General features: G+C 46.8%; 1 protein-coding gene across 1 annotated transcript; it reads right to left on the reverse strand.

Moving 5' to 3' along the window:
• Nucleotides 1-2,581: 2,581 nt before the first annotated feature.
• Nucleotides 2,582-5,723, reverse strand: LOC606419 (adenosine 5'-phosphosulfate reductase-like 1). Its single transcript, NM_001112294.2, has 4 exons — nt 5,585-5,723; nt 5,128-5,422; nt 3,597-4,083; nt 2,582-3,498 (listed from the first exon to the last, which is right to left on the reverse strand). The coding sequence occupies exons 1-4, from the start codon at nt 5,640-5,642 to the stop codon at nt 2,953-2,955; spliced, it is 1,386 nt and encodes a 461-aa protein (NP_001105764.2). The 5' UTR covers nt 5,643-5,723; the 3' UTR covers nt 2,582-2,952.
• Nucleotides 5,724-22,017: the final 16,294 nt, after the last annotated feature.

Here is a 22,017-nt window from a genome sequence, read left to right on the forward strand (position 1 = left end):
ATTCATCAATATCACCATCTCTCTGTAGCATCGATCACAAATAATAGAAAGTGTCCTTTGTTACTACCTGGCCTCCCAAACTTACATCTTCATCCTCACTAATTGTAGTACCAAAGTCACATATCATATACTCGGTTTTTTCCTGCTAATTCTAAATCATTTTGACTCTAGGGTATGACGCCATAACTCTAGCTTTCTATTTATCCCTTCCTGGCTTACATCTATTAGAACTACAACGTCAACGAAAAGCATACACCAAGGGATATCTCCTTGTATATACCTCATGACCTCATCTATCGCTAAGGCAAATAGATAAGATCTCAAAGTTGAACCTTGATGTAGTCCTATGTTAATCGGGAAAACATTTGTATCACTATCAGTTGTTCGGACACTAGTCACAGCCTTGTCATACATGTTCTTGATGAGTGTAACATACTTTGTTGGGACTTTATGCTTATCCAATGCCCACCACATGAGATTCCTGGGTATTTTATCATAGTCCTTTTCCAAGTCGATACAAACCACGTGCAAGTCCTTGTGCTCCTTATATCGCTCCATGAAACTGCCTTATTTAGAAAATTGCTTCCATGGTTGACCTTCCAGGCACGAATCCAAATTGGTTCATGGTGATATGTGTCATTCTTCTCAGACGATGCTCAATAACTCTCTCCCATAGCTTCATAGTGTGGGTCATGAGCTTAATCCCTCGATAGTTGGTACAACTTTGAATATCTCCCTTGTTCTTGAAGATTGATACTAATGTACTCCTCCACTCATCGGGCATCCTATTTGATCGAAAAATATTGTTGAATAACTTGGTTAGCCAAACAATAGCAATATCCTCAAAGCATTTCCACGCCTCTATTGGGATACCATCCGGGCCCACCGCCTTGCCCCATTTCATCCTCTTTAAAGCTTCTTTGACCTCTGATTCTTGGATCCTGCGTACAAAGCATCTATTTAAATCATCAAAGGAGTCATCCAATTGGATGTCCATAGTCTCATTCTCACCATTGAAAAGACTGTTTGAAACACAATACTTGAATATTTGAATTGGTGGCGCCAGCAGCCTGGCGGGTTTTATTTGAAGAATCGGTGGCGCCAGTTGATGCTCGTGAGAAGAATGGGGACATTTTGGTCTTTGTAAACTGCATTAAATGTGTTTAGGTCATGTTTAGTCTCCACAGCTAAATAGGGCAGGGACTAAACTTTAGTCTTAGGACCAAAGAACCAAGTAGTAAGATATTACAAAAGGAGAGATATTTTGGAGGTGCAGGGACCTATACAAGGAAAGTAATTAATTAGAAGATTACACTTAAAAATCATGTGCTAGGAACCCGAAGCGACACACAAGCTCTAAATAAGGACATGTTTAGATCTCATTTGCTAAATTTTAGCAAGGTGCTAAACTTTAGCATTGCTAAAGAGAGTGCTAAAGTTTAGCACTTTAATTTTGTTCAGATAGCAGTGCTAATTGCTAAAGGAGGGGCAGGGAGCATTAATGGATAGGAGGGACCACTTATGGCACAATTTAGCACCACAGAAAGAACTAAGGCTATCTCCGACAGTTTACTCATTCCTAACCCCTTATTCAAGCTCCACTCTGCAAGCAGTGCAGTTTAGGGTGCAAAACAATGTTTTAGATGACCATATAAATAAACTGTTGGAGATAGGGATGGTAGTAGGGAATTCCCCATCGGGGAATGAGTCCCATACCTGTCCCCGCGACGATAAAAATTCTCCAGTCCCCGTCGCCGCGAACGCTCATGGAGGAGCTTTTCCTCCCATCTCCGTCCCCGTCAGGGAATTTATCTATGCGAGGAATCTGTCCCTGCTAGGAAGTGCAATATTTAAAGGTAAATTTAAATTGATTATATCAAATCAATATAAATTAAACAAAAAAACTAAAATTATAAGAGACATCTACATTAGAGTTTAGTTTGCTATTTTATAATAGGTTATGTATTGAGTTTTTAGTATAATTGTAATCAGTCAATAGACTAATTTAGATCAACACAAGTTCACGAGCGGGTACACGGGATGGATCCCTGTCCCCCCGAACCGGATGGGGATTAAATTTTCCCCGTTTCTTGATCCCCGCGGGGACTAATTTGTCCCATACCCATCCCCTAACCCCTTGTTTGAATACTTTAGTATTGATTCCAATCCATGTGTGTAGAGAGAGATTGGGGTGTAAATTAGTTTAAGTTACACCTCAATCAACCTCAATATAGGTGGATTGAGCTCAATACTAGAGTACCCAAACTAGGTTTTATAGAGGAATTCTCCATGGTAAATCGGGGATCGGATCTCATTGCCATCTCTAGTTGGAGACGGTCTAATGTACTAATGGACGCTAAACTTTAGCACTGTCTTTTTAATATACATGTTTAGTTCTATATGTGGTAAACTTTAGTGAAAAATGTTATGCTAAACTTTAGCACTAAATAAACGGGGTCTAACAATATGCAAACCCTCCGATTTCTACAGTCTATATAGTTGACAACCAACCTATAAACAAACGAAAACTCTCAAATCTTGGTCTCTTATTTGATTTTTCTTAGACTATCTCCAGCGACTTACCCATTCTTATGCCTATATTAAAACTCCACTCTCCAAATAATACAGTTTACAACAGTGCTTTAGATGACCGGTGAACCTTATAGTAGGCACTCGCCACTGACTATAAGCACACACAAGTAACCTCTCCCTCAGCTACCAAGCACAGGGCCTCAGAAGCTCAGACTTCAGGTATACATGCTGCAATCATTTTGCAGTTACAAAAGCTACACCTGATTTTTCCCCCCTGAACCCTCGTTCCTTCCTGTGTCACTACCAAACCCAGTCCCCTCCACCTCCCTTCTCTACGAACCTAGATAAACTCATAAAGACCAACATAAGATCATACAGACTGACAGAGAACGATGGTTCTCGCTCACTGGAGGTCGTCTCTCACCGGAGGCTGTTGACGAAGGCGAGGAGCGAGTCGACGTCCCTCTTCTCCGACGGGTACTTGATGGGCCTGGCGGTGCGGCCCGGGAACAGGAGCACGGTGGGAAAGCTCTGCAGCTGCAGCTCGGCCTGCGCGAACGGCTTCTGCTCGCCGTCCGCGCGGAACTTGGCCACCTTCACCCCGGACCCCGCCAGCTTCTCGGCCAGCTCCACGTAGGAGGCCTCCATGGCCTGGCAGAACGGGCACCAGGGCGCGTACAGCACCACGAGCCACGGCTCGGCGCGGTTCTCCAGGCGCAGCAGGTTCTCGATCCCGGTGCGGGTGAGGGACACCACGGCGGGGCTCTCGAAGATGTCCGGGGCGCCCGCCGAGCCGTTGCCGTTGGCGGACCTGGGGGCCGCCGCCTGGGCGTCCTTGTCGATGTTGCCCTTGTGGAGGCCGCACTCCTTGGCCTTGGCGTCCTCCCACCACCACCGGCCTTCACGCTCGTGCTGCCCCGGCAGGACGGGCCTGGTGCACGGCTCGCACCCGATGGACACGTAGCCCTGTGAGAATGAGAGACTGTCGTCAATCGCTTGCACATTTGGATAACTGAACAAAGCTGTGCAAAAAAAAAAACTAGTAGGCGAAGAATTGAAGTTACCTGAGCATGCAGGGTGTTGACAGGTACGTCCATGGTCCGCAGGAAAGTCCAGATGTCCTTGCCGTCGACGTTGGCCACGGGGTTCCACTTGACCAAGCTACCAGCCCCGCCATCCAGGCCTTCGAAGGAAGGATCAACCTGGACAAGGGGGATGCTGGCCCTGGTGCCGGGGGACTGGTCCTTCCTCTGGCCGGTGATCCACGCCCTGAGCCCCTTGAGCGCCCTGCGCAGGGGCCGCACCTTGCGCACCCGGCAGCACTCCTGGTGGCCGTCCTCGTAGAAGGAGAAGAGGCCCTTGGTGCGCACCAGCTCCTGCACCTCGCTCGCGTCCGGGAACATGTACTCGATGCGGATGCCGTAGTGCTTCTCCACCTTGTCGAATAGCTGGTACGTCTCCGGGTTCAGACGCCCCGTGTCCAGGCTGAACACCCGGAACGGACGCCCCGTCAGCTTGGCGTACTCGATCAGCGCCACGTCCTCCGCGCCGCTGAACCACACCACACGACACGAGAGGGATCGGTGTCGTCAGTTAAGCTAGGTTTGCCCGTATTCCGAGGATCAAACTTTATTAAGCTTGAATAAATTTATAAAAATTACTATAATATCTATATCTCTAAATAATTTAACTATAAAATAAAACTACATATAACAATCTATTAATGATACTATCACAATTATTAATTTATATTTGTATTTGATTAAAATTTAAAATATTTAACTTCTCGTACAGTTATTACGTAACAAAGTGGATGATACCACCACGATGAGTTCCGCCTGCCTACTTTACTTTGTCGTCTACCCTTGGAGCTGCCCTAGAACAGCCCAACACAGCTCCACTATCGGTTTAGGAATTAGGACGCCGTGACTTTTCTGGTTTCGTCCGATATTCAAACAAGGTTGTTCGGTTGCGCGTGGGTGGTGGGCCATGATTCTAGCTCTGGTGTCTGGTCGACAACACAACCTTGAACACCAGGGTAAATGGTAACGGTAACGGTTTGCATTCGATTACCAGTGGTAACAAGTTTGAATAGGCTGATATCAATTTCTAGTGTGGTATCGGATTACGATTGTACTTAAACAAACATGATTTAACGTTATTTGTTACCGATTACATTACAAATATATGAACCAAATATCACCCAAGTTCAATGAACCTAGACACCTCAAGCTTGGCTCACTGGTCCAAGTACATAAGCATGTGCAGCAAAGTGGGCTTCGCTAAACCTGATTGGATTTCAGCACCTCAGGACCATAAACAACTGACTACTAGTAGTAGTCTCTTGCTGTTTCAGAGGCAGACAGGTGGGACACACAGTTCAGTGGCCAGCGAAATACGCGAGTCCACTTGGAATGTGTACGGCCACACGTTCGGAAGATACCACGACGCCGCGAGCATACCGGATGCAGGTCGCCGCGCCTAAACCCATTCCACGAGGACCAACGGCAACGGAGGCTAACGGGCACGCGGTAACGAGTACCCGAACCGAACCCGTCACGGTTCAGGAGTGGCACGAGAGAGGACGTCACGCACCTGAAGGCGATGGCGATTTCGGAGCCGAACATGGCCAGCGCCCGATCCATGATCTCCAGCGGCGACGCGCCCTCCAGCTCACGCGCCAGGGCCTCGTAGTCCACGGCCGCAAGGGCCGCCGCCTCGTCGGCCACGGGCGCGGCCGGCGCCGCCGCGGCCGCGGAAGCCGCCACCGGCTGCCTCGCAGGCTCCGCCGCGCGCAGCGATCGCACCGCCCGAGCGCGCTGGCCACGCGCTGCCGCCGCCGACGGGGCCACGCTCGCCTGCTGCTGCCTCAGCCCGCCAATCCTCGCAGCTGCGCGAACAGAAGGGAGAGAGATGAGAAGAGTTAGGCCGGTATGCGCTTCGAATTCCGGTGAATTTTGTTGCGGAGCAGCGCATTTCACTAGCTGAAACGTCGGATCCGAGCAAAAATTATACAAAGGAAAGAGCATCCAGAACAAAGAAAACATGTCACCTTTGACGTCGCGGAGGGCGGCGGGGTGCGACGAGATGGAGGTGGTAGCGGAAGCCATGGATGCTCTCTTGGGGCTTTCGAATTGAATTCGCAGCGGTTTAAATTCTCTGGAGCAAGAAAATGTGTTTCGACACCTGCGTTTTTTCTGTGGCGTGGGGTGGAAGCGGGCGGGTGGTTTACATATAGGTCGGGCGGGAGGCCAGGTTCATCGCACCCGGACGGGTTTCCGGCAGCGGCAGCGGGCAGCCTCATGGGACACGTGGCGGTTTCCAATTGGTAGAGCGCACGGGAGGCTTCCTGGCCGATCGAAGCAGTGGCGTCATAGAAGAGGCCCGGCTGTGCCGAGTGGACGCCTGTCGTGGCGATGAATTGGCTAGTTGTGTGGCTACCTCACGCTCGTTTGCCCCCTTGCGAAGATCCATCCATCCGCAGCCGTAGAGGAGGACATGGGGTACTTTGGATCAGACCGAACTGCCAAAGTCAAAGAGGGGCAACGCTCTTAGCGCCACGTATCTGACACAACTGGTGATTAAAGCCGGCTGCTTGAACTGCTATATCTGAAATTTACAGAGACAAAAATATTGTAGAATCAGTAAAAAACCTGATATAGATTAAAACAAAGAGAATAAACTGATGGTGGACTGCTTGGGCCAGGCAAAATTTCTACGCTATCATCAAAATACGTATTTGGGGTCTATTAGACTCAAAACCAGTATCGGTGGCCTATCAATTGTAAGTGCTCTTGGACAACCAATACGGCAAGGGTACATTAAAGATTATATAAATGTCTAATGTCAATGAACTGTTTATAGATTATTATAATGTAGAAATCTATATTATATAATCCATCTAATAATCTTTGTAGTTTGTTTGTCTCTTAACTTATTTAAACGATTATATAATTTAGAGGGTAAACAAAAAGTACCTAAGCTAATTTGTTTTTTTTTTTTGAAAGGGAGGGGCAAAAGGATTGCCGCTCCGATCTATATTAGAAGGGAAAGATAAATACAAACACCAAGGATCTTAAGGGAAAGGAGGCGAAAAACAACAAAAAAGAACAGAAGGCAAATAGAAAAGAAAAACAGCCGAAGCCAAAAGAAAAACCACTGGGCCAAAAACAGCCAACTAACTAGCCTTCAGTTACTACCATAATCCTTGACCGCTAGAGCAACTTGATCAGCGCTTCGATGCTGCCTTTGAAAAATTCTGTTATTTCTTTCCAGCCAAAGGTTTCACCAAAAATGAATTAGAAGACCGTCAAAACCTCTTCTGGTCTGTCTGGTGCAAAGGCTGCGCAGGTCCATCCACTAATCATATAAAGAAATGTCATTGGGAGACCCCGTCAGTAAAGGAACGTTGGCCCCAGTCCAAACTTTGTTCCACACCTCTCTACTAAAGGGGCAATCCTTGCATAAGTGGAGGATTGTTTCTGGGGCCGAGTTGCAGAGACGGCAAACTGGGCTACATGGCCAGCCTCTTTTTTGAAGGTTGTCGGCCGTCAGAATTCTCTTATGGAGAAGAGTCCAAGCAAAAAATCTGCACTTCGGTTCCACTTTAGCCTTCCAAATGGGGCATAGATTCATACTACTGAAATTGGATGTGAACTGGATTTTGTAAGCACTACTAGCACTGTACTGCCCATCTGCCGTCCATCTCCAAGAGATGTTGTCTTCTAACCCGTTAAGCTCATGCATATTACCTATGGCCCGCCAAAGAGAGATTAACTCTCCAAACTCCCCCTCCCCCGTATACGGTGAGCAAAGACGAATCCAGTTGTTGTTATTGAGCGCTTTGGCCACCGTGATGTTCTTCCTCTTTGTCTTCCTGAACAATGATGGCGCAATGTTCTTAGGGGCCTGGCCTTGAATCCAACTAGAATTCTAGAATTCTGCCATCTTTCCATTGCCTATCGTGACAGTTGTGGAAGCGTTGAAGAGATCTTCATCAGTTTTGTCACAAGGAAGCTTCAAGGCAGTCCACGCCCTATCTTTGCTCTTCCAACGTAGCCACGGCCATCTTAATCTTAGCCCCCTCGCAAAACGATCAAGGTCCAGAACACCAAGACCTCCCTTGTCCTTTGGGAGGCAAGTTAGGGGCCAGTTGACGAGGCAGTGCCCCCCGCTGCAAGCTTCTGGATTGCCCCCTTTCCACAGGAAGTTTCTACGCATTTTGTCAATTGTTTGCAGCAGCCATTTTTGAGGTGGAAAAACCGTTAAATGGTAGATTGGTTGTGCGAATAGCACCGCTTTAACAAGAGTTTCTCTACCGGCCTTTGACAGCAATTTGCCTTTCCAGCCTGCCAACCTATTGTTGATTTTTTCTATTAGAGGTTGAAGGTCATTTCTTCTAACTTTCTTGAAATGAAGGGGTAACCCGAGGTACTTCCCGGGGAGACTAGAGTATTTGCCCGGAAACACCTCCATTAGTGCAGGCCATAATGCTGTCGGGTAACGAATTGGGTAGATTTCTGTTTTGTCATAGTTGATCTTTAGCCCAGAGCACCCCTCGAACGCGTTGAGAATCCCTTTGAGCACCTCCAAGTCTGACTTGTCAGCTTTAATGAACACACCTGCGTCAACCGCGTAGAGAGAGCACCGCAACTTAGCCCCTCTAGGTAAAACCTGCCCAAGCAATCCCTCGCCAGCGGCTTTCTCAATCATCCGGTGTAATGGATCCATCGCTAAAATGAAAAGGTAGGGGGATAGAGGGTCTCCTTGTCGCACCCCACGCCTGTGATTGATTGCATTTGAACGTTGCCCATTGATAACTATTCTTGAGGAGGAGGACCCCAAAATGTCCGCCACCCAATTGCGCCATTTCTGAGAGAACCCGCAGGCCCTTAACACATCCAGGAGGTATGCCCAATTCAGGGTGTCAAAAGCTTTGGAGATATCGAGCTTGATGAAGAGAGCAGGATTACCATTTTTATGCAGGTTCATAATCACCCTTTGCACATACAGAAAATTGTCGTGGATTGACCGGTTCTGGATGAAGGCATTCTGAGCACTGGAGATAATTTCATTCATTCTTGGAGCCAGCCTATTTGCCATGATTTTTGTTATAATTTTCATGAAGCTGTTAATTAGGCTGATCGGCCTAAACCTCGCAATTCTGTCCGCATTTTCCCCCTTTGGTATGAGGATGATGTTTGCTTCATTAACCAGGTGTAGGCTTTTGGATCTATGCAGGAAAAAATCCTTAATTGCCATGGAAAGATCATATTTTATCAATTCAAAGCAGCTTTTATAGAAGAGCCCAATGAACCCGTCAGGACCAGGGGCCTTTTCCGAGTGAAGACCCATCACAACATCCTTGATTTCACTGTCATCAATCGAGTTATCCAGCTCAGATAACTCAAAGGGGGCATACCCCAGGTGGTCCCAATGAACAGCACTGCTCCTCGTACCTGTCGTGCCTAGCATCTGATCGAAGTGACGCTGCACCTCCATCAATTTGTCTTCCTGACTCGTTAACATTGTGCCATCTTTAAATAATGATCTGATTAAATTTTTCCGTCTTCTGTTATTGGCTGTTAGGTGAAAGAATTTAGTGTTAGCATCGCCCAGCCGCATCCAGGTGAGTCTAGAGTGCTGTCTTGCACGTGCCCTCTGAGCGGAGGTAATATCAAGAATCTTGCTTTTAAGAGTCCTCCTGAAGTCTAATTCTTCAGAGGAGAGTTGTCTATTCTCTTGAGCTTTATCCAGAAGAGTAAGGGTGATCTGAATGATGGCCATCTTCACTTTGAAGTTGCCAACCGTATTGCGTCTCCAAGCCATAAGAGCTTTGGCAGTGCGAACCATCTTTACGTGCAGTCGAAGGATGGCATCATCTGTGGTTACTGTAGAATTCCAAGCTTGATGGACTACCTCGTTGAACCCGTCAATCTGAGGCCAAAAAGATTCGAACCTAAACCCTTGGTAAAAAGTACCCGAAGAGTGGCTTCGCAATAGAAGCGGGCAGTGGTCTGAAGTCATGGTGCACATGGAATGTATGTCAGCCGAGGGGAACAGGTCGTGCCACTCTGTTGTTGCGAAGATCCTATCAATCCTAGTCATGGTAGGGCTCATTTGTTCATTTGACCAGGTGAATGCTCTATCAGTGAGCTCAAATTCAAGGAGATGCAGATCATCAATTGTGTTATTGAACTGCCTCATCACTCTTCGGTTGATTGAACCTTTGTTTTTCTCTCTTGCTCTCCTGATCATGTTGAAGTCACCTAGAAGGATCCATTCTGGTCTGACTATTGATTGGATGTACCGGAGTTCCGAAAGGAATATCATTTTCTCGTTTTCCAGTTGTGGCCCGTAAACCCCCGTGAGGTCCCACACCACATCCTCCAGCCTAGAACTGATCCTGACTGATAGTGAATATGCTGCTGAACTTGGTAAGAGAGTCATGTCGAAAAAATCCGGATCAGCGACAATAAGGATACCACCAGAGGTGCCCAGAGAAGGGAGTTGAAAAGATTGGTTGGCTAGTTTGGCGCCTACTGTTTCCTTTAATACGACATTTGACCAGCTCGAAATCTTTGTCTCTTGAAGGCAAGCAATGGAAGCATTGGTGGACAGAATTGTATGTCTTACGCTGTCGCGCTTAGCATGGTCATTTAGCCCCCGCACGTTCCAAGAAAAAATAGTACATTTCGGATTCATAAGGTAAAAACAGCCACTCTACTTGAGACATATAGCTGCCAGCACACACAAATCAGCAAGAGTCTTTGCTGAACCGAAATATCAGAATCTGAAACAATAAGCTGCCAGCGCACAACAAACAGCAGGAGACACTGCTGAACCAAAATAACAGAAACTAGGACCATAAAACAGTGGAAAGCAGAGCTATGACACTATCCAGCCCCAAGCCATAAACTGAAATGGCCGAGATACAAAGGCGTGCCAGGGAGCCTATAGCACAGCCTAGAATCACTAAAGCTAGCAGAGGTACAACCAAGAACGGATGGAGCGGAGCTGCGCCGAGCGAGTCTATCCATCTGAAGATACATTGTTCACCAAAAGCACCACCGACCGGCCCAGACAAAGGGCTCAGCACTCTCCCACCTCCACAGCTTTGAGGGCAGGTGTCACCTTTCTCCCTTTCTTTTTGTTCTTCGCTGTCTTCACAATGTCTTGATTTATCAGCTCCAAGATTGCCTCCATATGCTTCTTGGGGAGAGGTTTGTTGAAAATACTTGCCATCTGTTCAAGTGAATCATCAAAATCAGCACGGTTAGAAGAACTAGAGCGAGTGACTTCTTTCGCTGCCGAATTGTTAAGCTTGGCCAGTAAGATTTTCTGGGCTTTGGAAATAGCATCTCGGTTATTCCCGGACTTAAAACTTTGCTTTGCAGCGAGCCTAACACTTGACCTTTTAGTGATGGATTGCTTCTGAAGTTTTAAAGTATGTCTTTTTGGTGGGGTTGAAATCAGAGGTGGCTCCGGCGTGTGGGTAATCTCAGCAATGAAATCTAGCAGTTGTGGGTGGGACTCTAAACCCAGAGCAGGTGAAGCACCCAAAGGAGCCTGAAAGTCGCTATCAGCAGGAACAGCCTGATCAGCATTAGACGTGTTGCAATCTGTATTTTGATTAACAAACGCAAGCTGAGGCTCTAAACACCCGGTCGGACTGTCAGTGCCCAGATTAACACCTGGGCAGACCACCAGGGCGTTGTTTGAACAGTTTTGAAATGTAAACAGTTCTGAATCCTTGCTAAACTCAATCGGTTGGGCATCAGGTGTGTTGGCTAGGATAGTTGTGCTCAGATTGAGTGGGTTGCCACAAGAGGAGTGAGGCAGCACACTGTCCAAGCTATTGTGTATTGTGGTGAAAACATTAGCGAGCATGACAGTATGAGGTACCTTGCGCGTAGAGGTAGAAGGCCTGAGCGATGAAGTCATGTTAACAGCGCCCATCGAACCGGGTTTGCCTCCAACGTCTTTAGATCTCCCATGGCATTCCACCAGTGGCCAAACAGCAGTAACAATGGGGTCTGCAAAAGAGACTGTCCTAACCTTCGCCTTGGGCACCCAGCGAGATGACGACGTCATCCCCCAGCCATGGCGACGAAAGGGAGTCGAGCGCCTATGCTTGTCGTTGGAGCTGTAGCAGTCATCCATACCCCCCCGGCATCGCGACGATCACGCCCATCCAGACAGGCTGCGATGCCGGCGGTTACCGCTGCGTCTATTTCTCTGAAAATCCCCATTATCATCATCATGATCCCAGTCGCGGCGCACAGGCTCTCTTCCTCTGAAATCTTCAGCACGTTCTCTTTTTTCGCCCACTGAGTCCGGGGCATCATAGCTCCAAACAAACTCCCTGCGCTGCTTGCGGTTAGGCGGACCCCCCCGGCTCCCCTCCCCCGAAGGAAAGAGAGGTCCTCCACCACCTCGATGTGGTTGCGAAGAGTGTAAACATGTCCAGGTTTCATATCAGCAGGAGCATCGTGCTGAGCACCAACCAAAGTTAGGGGAGAGTTGACCGGAGGCAGCTCCCTGTCTGGCTCTAACACCGATAGCATGACCTCTTTAGGAATGTCGCAAGGGTCAGCGCACCAAGCCCAGAGATCAAATGACCTGGTACGCTCCCTACGCCTTGTGCGCTCTTGCACATAGTGGATTGCACAGCTCTTGCCCAAGGCCTTTGAAGCCACTTCTTCACCCCAACAGTGCACCGGAATCCCTTCGACCCGGACTTTAACTCTAAATTCAAGGTTAGTCTTCCTAGCATAGCTGTCCTCCGACCAATCACCAAAATGGAAAATCCGGCCTCGATACGAGACCGATCTCCTGTCCAGCGCCCACTGCTTCGACCTTGGGTCCGAGAAAACGATAAAGAATTGCTCAGGAAAATGCTTGACTAGCTGGTACTGACCGTGGTGCAGGTTGAACTTTTCCCTCAGCATGTCCCCTACGGACAGAGTGTCCACCTCATGGCTGTTGCCGTCGAAGGAGCAGACGATGGCCTTGTCGATCAACTCATCTCTCCGGCGGCGTATGGAACCGGTCGCCGAGACCGCGCAGAAAGCACGCGCAGGCCTCCCCCTAGGGTCTCCTGGGTAACGCGCCTCCATATCGGGTCCCTCCTGAACAGCCTGAAGGTAGGACTTCTTGAGAATTGGGTGCAGTTGACCGCGAGGGGACTCATGGGAAAGGGCCTGGTACTTATGGAGGGAGTTGGACTTTGGCAGTAACTCCTGGTAGTTGGTACTCCTTGATGAATGCTTGGTTGGTTCAGTGTTGTAGAGCGCAGCATTGAATGGTCCCTGGTAGCCTTTTTGGCTGCAAGATCTCGCCCGGTGCCCGTATTTCAAACAGTGCCAACAGCGCGTAGGGGCCAAACAACGGAACGCGAGGTGCGCTGATGAGAAGCAGTTGTAGCATTTACCCTTGAGCTTCAATTTGAAAAGACTAGTGCCTTTCTTGTCCGATTGAAGGTTCCGTGGAGCGCCATCAGGATCCTGCAAGATCTTGCGCCACCAATGCCGCGGCCGGACAACCGACCATCCCCCCTCATTGACATTTGGAGCTGCAGGGGATGGCTGACTGCTCACACACGGTGCGGCAGGGACACCTGATAGTCGCCTAGAGGGGGGGTGAATAGGGCAAAACTGAAATTTACAAATATAAACACAACTACAAGCCGGGTTAGCGTTAGAAATATAATCGAGTCCGAGAGAGGGCGTGAAAACAAATCGCAAGTGAATAATGAAGTGAGACACGCGGATTTGTTTTACCGAGGTTCGGTTCTTTCAAACCTACTCCCCGTTGAGGAGGCCACAAAGGCCGGGTCTTTTTCAACCCTTTCCCTCTCTCAAACGGTCCCTCGGACCGAGTGAGCTTTCTCTTCTTAAATCAACCGGGAGCACAAACTCCCCGCAAGGACCACCACACAATTGATGTCTCTTGCCTTGGTTACAAGTGAGTATTGAATCACAAGAAAGAATGAAAGAGAGAAAGCAATCCAAGCGCAAGAGCTCAAATGAACACGGCAAATCACTCTCACTAGTCACTAGGGCTTTGTGTGGAATTGGAGAGGATTTGATCTCTTTGGTGTGTCTAGAATTGAATGCTAGAGCTCTTGTAGTAGTTGAGAAGTGGAAAACTTGGATGCAATGAATGGTGGGGTGGTTGGGGTATTTATAGCCCCAACCACCAAAAGTGGTCGTTGGGAGACTGTCTGTTCGATGGCGCACCGGACAGTCCGGTGCACACCGGACAGTCCGGTGCCCCCTGCCACGTCATCACTGCCGTTGGATTCTGACCGTTGGAGCTTCTGACTTGTGGGCCCGCCTTGGTGTCCGGTGCACACCGGACAGGTACTGTTGGCTGTCCGGTGTGCCAGCATGGGCGATTCTGACTCCTGCGCGCGCTGTGCGCGCATTAAATGCCGCAGCAGGTAGCCGTTGGCGCGAAGTAGCCGTTGCTCTAGAGTCGCACCGGACAGTCCGGTGCACACCGGACAGTCCGGTGAATTATAGTGGACTAGCCGTTGGAGTTTCCCGACGCTGGCGAGTTCCTGAGGCCGACCTCCCTTGGCGCACCGGACACTGTCCGGTGTACACCGGACAGTCCGGTGAATTATAGCCGAGTCGCCTCTGGAAATTCCCGAAGGAGGCGAGTTTGAGTCTGAATCCCCCTGGTGCACCGGACATGTCCGGTGGCACACCGGACAGTCCGGTGCGCCAGACCAGGGGTGCCTTCGGTTGCCCCTTTGCTCCTTTGTTGAATCCAAAACTTGGTCTTTTTATTGGCTGAGTGTGAACCTTTTACACCTGTATAATCTATACACTTGGGCAAACTAGTTAGTCCAAAGATTTGTGTTGGGCAATTCAACCACCAAAATTATATAGGAACTAGGTGTAAGCCTAATTCCCTTTCAATCTCCCCCTTTTTGGTGATTGATGCCAACACAAACCAAAGCAAATATAGAAGTGCATAATTGAACTAGTTTGCATAATGTAAGTGTAAAGGTTGCTTGGAATTGAGCCAATATAAATACTTACAAGATATGCATGGATTGTTTCTTTCATTTTTAACATTTTGGACCACTTTTGCACCACATGTTTTGTTTTGCAAATTCTTTTGTAAGTCCATTTCAAAGATCTTTTGCAAATAGTCAAAGGTAAATAAATAAGAGTTTGTAAAGCATTTTCAAGATTTGAAAATTTCTCCCCCTGTTTCAAATGCTTTTCCTTTGACTTAACAAAACTCCCCCTAAATTTAGATCCACCTCTTAGTGTTCAAGAGGGTTTTGATATATCATTTTTGAAATACTACTTTCTCCCCCTTCTTGAACATAAAAGAATACCAATTGAAAATACTCTTTGAAAAACTAAGTTTTTGAAATTGGTGGTGGTGCGGTCCTTTTGCTTTGGGCTCATACTTTCTCCCCCTTTGGCATGAATCGCCAAAAACGGAATCATTAGAGCCCATGAAGTACTATCTTCCCCTTTGGTCATAGTTAAATGAGTTAAGATTATACCAAAGACGAAGTCCGGTCCTTTTGCTTTGGGCTCTTACTCTCTCTCCCAAAGACAAGGTCCTTTTCTTGGAGCGATGGCGAAGGATGAGTTACGGAGTGGAAGCCTTTGTCTTCGCCGAAGACTCCAATTTCCTTTCAATACACCTATGACTTGGTTTGAGATACACTTGAAAAACGCATTAGTCATAGCATATGAAAGAGATATGATCAAAGGTATATAAATGAGCTATGTGTGCAAGTTTAGCAAAAGAAATTTCTAGAGTCAAGAATATTGAGCTCATGCCTAAGTTTGGTAAAAGATTGTTCATCAAGTGGCTTGGTAAAGATATCGGCTAATTGATCTTTAGTATTAATGTAAGAAATCTCGATATCTCCCTTTTGTTGGTGATCCCTAAGAAAATGATACCGAATGGCTATGTGCTTAGTGCGGCTATGCTCGACGGGATTGTCGGCCATTTTGATTGCACTCTCATTATCACATAGCAAAGGGACTTTGGTTAATTTGTAACCGTAGTCCCGCAGGGTTTGCCTCATCCAAAGCAATTGCGCGCAACAATGACCTGCGGCAATGTACTCGGCTTCGGCGGTGGAAAGAGCGACCGAATTTTGCTTCTTTGAAGCCCATGACACCAAGGATCTTCCCAAGAACTGGCAAGTCCCCGATGTGCTCTTTCTATTAATCTTACACCCCGCCCAATCGGCATCCGAATAACCAATCAAATCAAAAGTGGATCCCCGAGGGTACCAAAGCCCAAACTTAGGTGTGTAAGCCAAATATCTCAAGATTCGTTTTACGACCGTAAGGTGGGATTCCTTGGGGTCAGATTGGAATCTTGCACACATGCAAACGGAAAGCATAATGTCCGGTCGAGATGCGCATAAATAAAGCAATGAACCAATCATCGACCGGTATACCTTTTGATCCACGGACTTACTCCCGTGTCGAGGTCGAGATGCCCATTGGTTCCCATGGGTGTCTTGATGGGCTTGGCATCCTTCATTCCAAACTTGGTTAGAATGTCTTGAGTGTACTTCGTTTGGCTAATGAAGGTGCCCTCTTGGAGTTGCTTTACTTGGAATCCTAAGAAATACTTCAACTCCCCCATCATAGACATCTCGAATTTCTTTGTCATGATCCTACTAAATTCTTCACATGTAGATTCGTTAGTAGACCCAAATATAATATCATCAACATAAATTTGGCATACAAACAAATCATTGTCAAGAGTTTTAGTGAATAAAGTAGGATCGGCCTTGCCGACTTTGAAACCATTAGCAATAAGGAAATCTCTTAGGCATTCATACCATGCTCTTGGGGCTTGCTTGAGCCCATAAAGCGCCTTAGAGAGCCTATAAACATGATTAGGATACTCACTGTCTTCAAAGCCGGGAGGTTGCTCAACATAGACCTCCTCCTTGATTGGTCCATTGAGGAAGGCACTCTTCACGTCCATTTGATAAAGCTTGAAGCCATGGTAAGTAGCATAGGCTAATAATATGCGAATTGACTCAAGCCTAGCTACGGGTGCATAGGTTTCACCGAAATCCAAACCTTCGACTTGGGAATATCCCTTGGCCACAAGTCGTGCTTTGTTCCTTGTCACCACACCATGCTCATCTTGCTTGTTGCGGAAGACCCATTTGGTTCCTACAACATTTTGGTTAGGACGTGGAACCAATTGCCATACCTCATTCCTTGTGAAGTTGTTGAGCTCCTCTTGCATCGCCATCACCCAATCCGAATCTTGAAGTGCTTCCTCCACCCTGTGTGGCTCAATAGAGGAAACAAAAGAGTAATGCTCACAAAAATGTGCAACCCGAGATCGAGTAGTTACCCCCTTATGAATGTCGCCGAGGATGGTGTCGACGGGGTGATCTCGTTGGATTGCTTGGTGGACTCTTGGGTGTGGCGGTCTTGGTTCTTCCTCATCCTCCTTTTCTTGATCATTTGTATCTCCCCCTTGATCATTGCCATTATCTTGAGGTGGCTCATCTTCTTGATTTTGTCTTTCATCAACTTGAGCCTCATCCTCATTTTGAGTTGGTGGAGATGCTTGCGTGGAGGAGGACGGTTGATCTTGTGCATTTGGAGACTCTTTGGATTCCTTAGGACATACATCCCCAATGGACATGTTCCTTAGCGCGATGCACGGAGCCTGTTCTTCACCTATCTCATCAAGATCAATTTGCTCTACTTGAGAGCCGTTAGTCTCATCAAACACAACGTCACAAGAAACTTCAACCAGTCCTGAGGACTTGTTAAAAACTCTATATGCCCTTGTGTTTGAGTCATATCCTAGTAAAAAGCCTTCTACAGTTTTAGGAGCAAATTTAGATTTTCTACCTCTTTTAACAAGAATAAAGCATTTGCTACCAAAAACTCTAAAATATGAAATGTTGGGCTTTTTACCGGTTAGGAGTTCATATGATGTCTTCTTGAGGATTCGGTGAAGATATAACCGGTTGATGGCGTAGCAGGCGGTGTTGACTGCTTCGGCCCAAAACCGGTCCGGTGTTTTGTACTCATCAAGCATGGTTCTTGCCATGTCCAATAGAGTTCGATTCTTCCTCTCTACTACACCATTTTGTTGTGGAGTGTAGGGGGAAGAGAACTCATGCTTGATGCCCTCCTCCTCAAGGAAGCCTTCAATTTGAGAGTTCTTGAACTCCGTCCCGTTGTCGCTTCTTATTTTCTTGATCCTTAAGCCGAACTCATTTTGAGCTCGTCTCAAGAATCCCTTTAAGGTCTCTTGGGTTTGAGATTTTTCCTGTAAAAAGAATACCCAAGTGAAGCGAGAATAATCATCCACTATTACAAGACAATACTTACTCCCGCCGATGCTTATGTAAGCAATCGGGCCGAATAGATCCATGTGGAGTAGCTCAAGCGGCCTGTCGGTCGTCATGATGTTCTTGTGTGGATGATGGGCTCCAACTTGCTTTCCCGCCTGGCATGCGCTACAAATCCTGTCTTTCTCAAAATGAACATTTGTTAATCCTAAAATGTGTTCTCCCTTTAGAAGCTTATGAAGATTCTTCATCCCAACATGAGCTAGTCGGCGATGCCAGAGCCAACCCATGTTAGTCTTAGCAATTAAGCATGTGTCGAGTTCAGCTCTATCAAAATCTACCAAGTATAGCTGACCCTCTAACACACCCTTAAATGCTATTGAATCATCACTTCTTCTAAAGACAGTGACACCTACATCAGTAAAAAGACAGTTGTAGCCCATTTGACATAATTGGGAAACAGAAAGCAAGTTGTAATCTAATGAATCAACAAGAAAAACATTGGAAATAGAATGGTCAGGAGATATAGCAATTTTACCAAGACCTTTGACCAAACCTTGATTTCCATCCCCGAATGTGATAGCTCGTTGGGGATCTTGGTTTTTCTCATATGAGGAGAACATCTTTTTCTCCCCAGTCATGTGGTTCGTGCACCCGCTGTCGAGTATCCAACTTGAGCCCCCGGATGCATAAACCTACAAAACAATTTTAGTTCTTGACTTTAGGTACCCAAATGGTTTTGGGTCCTTTGGCATTAGACACAAGAACTTTGGGTACCCAAACACAAGTCTTTGACCCCTTGTGTTTGCCCCCAACAAACTTGGCAACTACTTTGCCGGATTTGTTAGTAAGCACATAAGAAGCATCAAAAGTTTTAAATGAAATAGCATGATCATTTGATGCATTAGAAATTTTCTTTCTAGGCAACTTGGCACGGGTTGGTTGCCTAGAGCTAGATGTCTCACCCTTATACATAAAAGCATGATTAGGGCCAGAGTGAGACTTCCTAGAATGAATTTTCTTAATTTTGCTCTCAGGGTAACCGGCAGGGTATAAAATGTAACCCTCGTTATCCTGAGCCATGGGAGCCTTGCCCTTAACAAAATTTGACAATCTTTTAGGAGGGGCACTAAGTTTGACATTGTCTCCCCTTTGGTAGCCAATGCCATCCTTAATGCCAGGGCGTCTCCCATTATAAAGCATGCTACGAGCAAATTTAAATTTCTCATTCTCTAGGTTGTGCTCGGCAATTTTAGCATCTAATTTTGCTATATGATCATTTTGTTGTTTAATTAAAGCCATATGATCATGAATAGCATCAACATCAACATTTCTACATCTAGTACAATTAGATACATGTTCAACAATAGATGTAGAGGGTTTGCAAGATTTTAATTCTACAACCTTAGCATGTAACATATCATTCTTAGTTCTAAGGTCGGAAATAATAGCATTGCAAACATCAAGATCTTTAGCCTTAACAAGCAATTTTTCATTTTCAATTTTAAGGCTAGCTAGGGAAGCATTCAACTCATCAATCCTAGCAAGTAAATCAACATTATTATTTCTAGGATTTGAAGTTGAAATATTGCAAACATGTGAATCAACCTTAGCATTTAAACTAGCATTTTCATTCCTAAGGTTGTCAATCATCTCACGGCAAGTGCTTAGCTCACTAGATAATTTTTCACATTTTTCAATTTCTAGAGCATAAGCATTTTTAACCTTAACATGTTTCTTGTTTTCCTTAATAAGGAGGTCCTCTTGGGAATCCAAAAGGTCATCCTTTTCATGAATAGCACTAACCAATTCATTTAATTTTTCCTTTTGAGCTATGTTAAGGTTGGCAAAAAGGGAACGCAAATTATCTTCCTCATCACTAGCATTGTCATCACTAGAGGATTCATATTTAGTGGAGGATTTAGATTTAACCTTCTTTTTGCCGTCCTTTGCCATGAGGCACCTGTGGCCGACGTTGGGGAAGAGGAGTCCCTTGGTGACGGCGATGTTGGCGGCGTCCTCGTCGTCGGATGAGTCGCTTGAGCTTTCGTCGGAGTCCCACTCCCGACAAACATGAGCATCGCCGCCCTTCTTCTTGTAGTATCTCTTCTTCTCCTTTCGCCTCCCCTTCTTGTCGTCACCTCGGTCACTGTCACTGGATATAGGACATTTAGCAATAAAATGACCGGGCTTACCACACTTGTAGCAAACCTTCTTGGAGCGGGATTTGTAATCCTTCCCCCTCCTTTGCTTGAGGATTTGGCGGAAGCTCTTGATGACGAGCGCCATTTCCTCATTGTCGAGCTTGGAGGCGTCTATTGGTTGTCGACTTGGTGTAGACTCCTCCTTCTTCTCCTCCGTTGCCTTGAATGCAACGGGTTGAGCTTCGGATGTGGTGGCATCATCAAGCTCGTTGATCTTCCTCGAGCCTTCGATCATGCACTCAAAACTTACAAAATTCCCGATAACTTCCTCGGGGGTCATTTTAGTATATCTAGGATTACCACGAATTAATTGAACTTGAGTAGGGTTAAGGAAAATAAGAGATCTTAGAATAACCTTAACCACCTCGTGGTCATCCCACTTTACGCTCCCGAGGTTGCGCACTTGGTTCACCAAGGTCTTGAGCCGATTGTACATGTGTTGTGGCTCCTCCCCTTTGCGAAGCCGGAACCGACCGAGCTCCCCCTCAATCGTTTCCCGCTTGGTGATCTTGGTGAGCTCATCACCTTCGTGCGCGGTCTTGAGTAAATCCCAAATCTCCTTTGCGTTCTTCAACCCTTGAACTTTGTTATACTCCTCCTACTCAAAGAGGCTAGGAGTATTGTTGTTGCTTGAGAGTTGAAGTGCTCGATTTGGGCCACCTCATCCTCATCATAGCCCTCATCCCCTACGGACGGTACCTGCGCACCAAACTCAACAACATCCCATATACTTTTGTGGAGCGAGGTAAGATGAAATCGCATTAAATCGCTCCACCTTGCATAATCTTCATCATCAAAAGTTGGTGGTTTGCCTAATGGGACGGAAAGTAAAGGTGTATGTTTGGAAATGCGAGGGTAATGTAGGGGGATCTTACTATATTTCTTGCGCTCTTGGCGCTTAGAAGTGACGGATGCCGCGTCGGAGCCGGAGGTAGATGTCGATGAAGTGTCGGTCTCGTAATAGACGACTTTCCTCATCCTCTTGTGTTTGTCCCCACTCCGACGTGGCTTGTGGGAAGAAGATTTCTCCCTCCTCTCCTTGTGATGAGAAGAAGACTTCTTCTCCTTCCCTTTGTTGGAGGAGCTCTTCTTCTTCTCCTTCCTCTTGGTGCGGGACTCTTCCGATGAAGTGCTCCCGTGGCTTGTAGTGGGCTTTTCGCCGGTCTCCATCTCCTTCTTGGCGTGATCTCCCGACATCACTTCGAGCGGTTAGGCTCTAATGAAGCACCGGGCTCTGATACCAATTGATAGTCGCCTAGAGGGGGGGTGAATAGGGCAAAACTGAAATTTACAAATATAAACACAACTACAAGCCGGGTTAGCGTTAGAAATATAATCGAGTCCGAGAGAGGGCGTGAAAACAAATCGCAAGTGAATAATGAAGTGAGACACGCGGATTTGTTTTACCGAGGTTCGGTTCTTTCAAACCTACTCCCCGTTGAGGAGGCCACAAAGGCCGGGTCTTTTTCAACCCTTTCCCTCTCTCAAACGGTCCCTCGGACCGAGTGAGCTTTCTCTTCTTAAATCAACCGGGAGCACAAACTCCCCGCAAGGACCACCACACAATTGATGTCTCTTGCCTTGGTTACAAGTGAGTATTGAATCACAAGAAAGAATGAAAGAGAGAAAGCAATCCAAGCGCAAGAGCTCAAATGAACACGACAAATCACTCTCACTAGTCACTAGGGCTTTGTGTGGAATTGGAGAGGATTTGATCTCTTTGGTGTGTCTAGAATTGAATGCTAGAGCTCTTGTAGTAGTTGAGAAGTGGAAAACTTGGATGCAATGAATGGTGGGGTGGTTGGGGTATTTATAGCCCCAACCACCAAAAGTGGCCGTTGGGAGGCTGTCTGTTCGATGGCGCACCGGACAGTCCGGTGCACACCGGACAGTCCGGTGCCCCCTGCCACGTCATCACTGTCGTTGGATTCTGACCGTTGGAGCTTCTGACTTGTGGGCCCG

Source organism: Zea mays, chromosome 7 (genome assembly GCF_902167145.1).
Source record: "Zea mays cultivar B73 chromosome 7, Zm-B73-REFERENCE-NAM-5.0, whole genome shotgun sequence".
In the NCBI taxonomy this organism is placed as follows: domain Eukaryota; kingdom Viridiplantae; phylum Streptophyta; class Magnoliopsida; order Poales; family Poaceae; genus Zea; species Zea mays.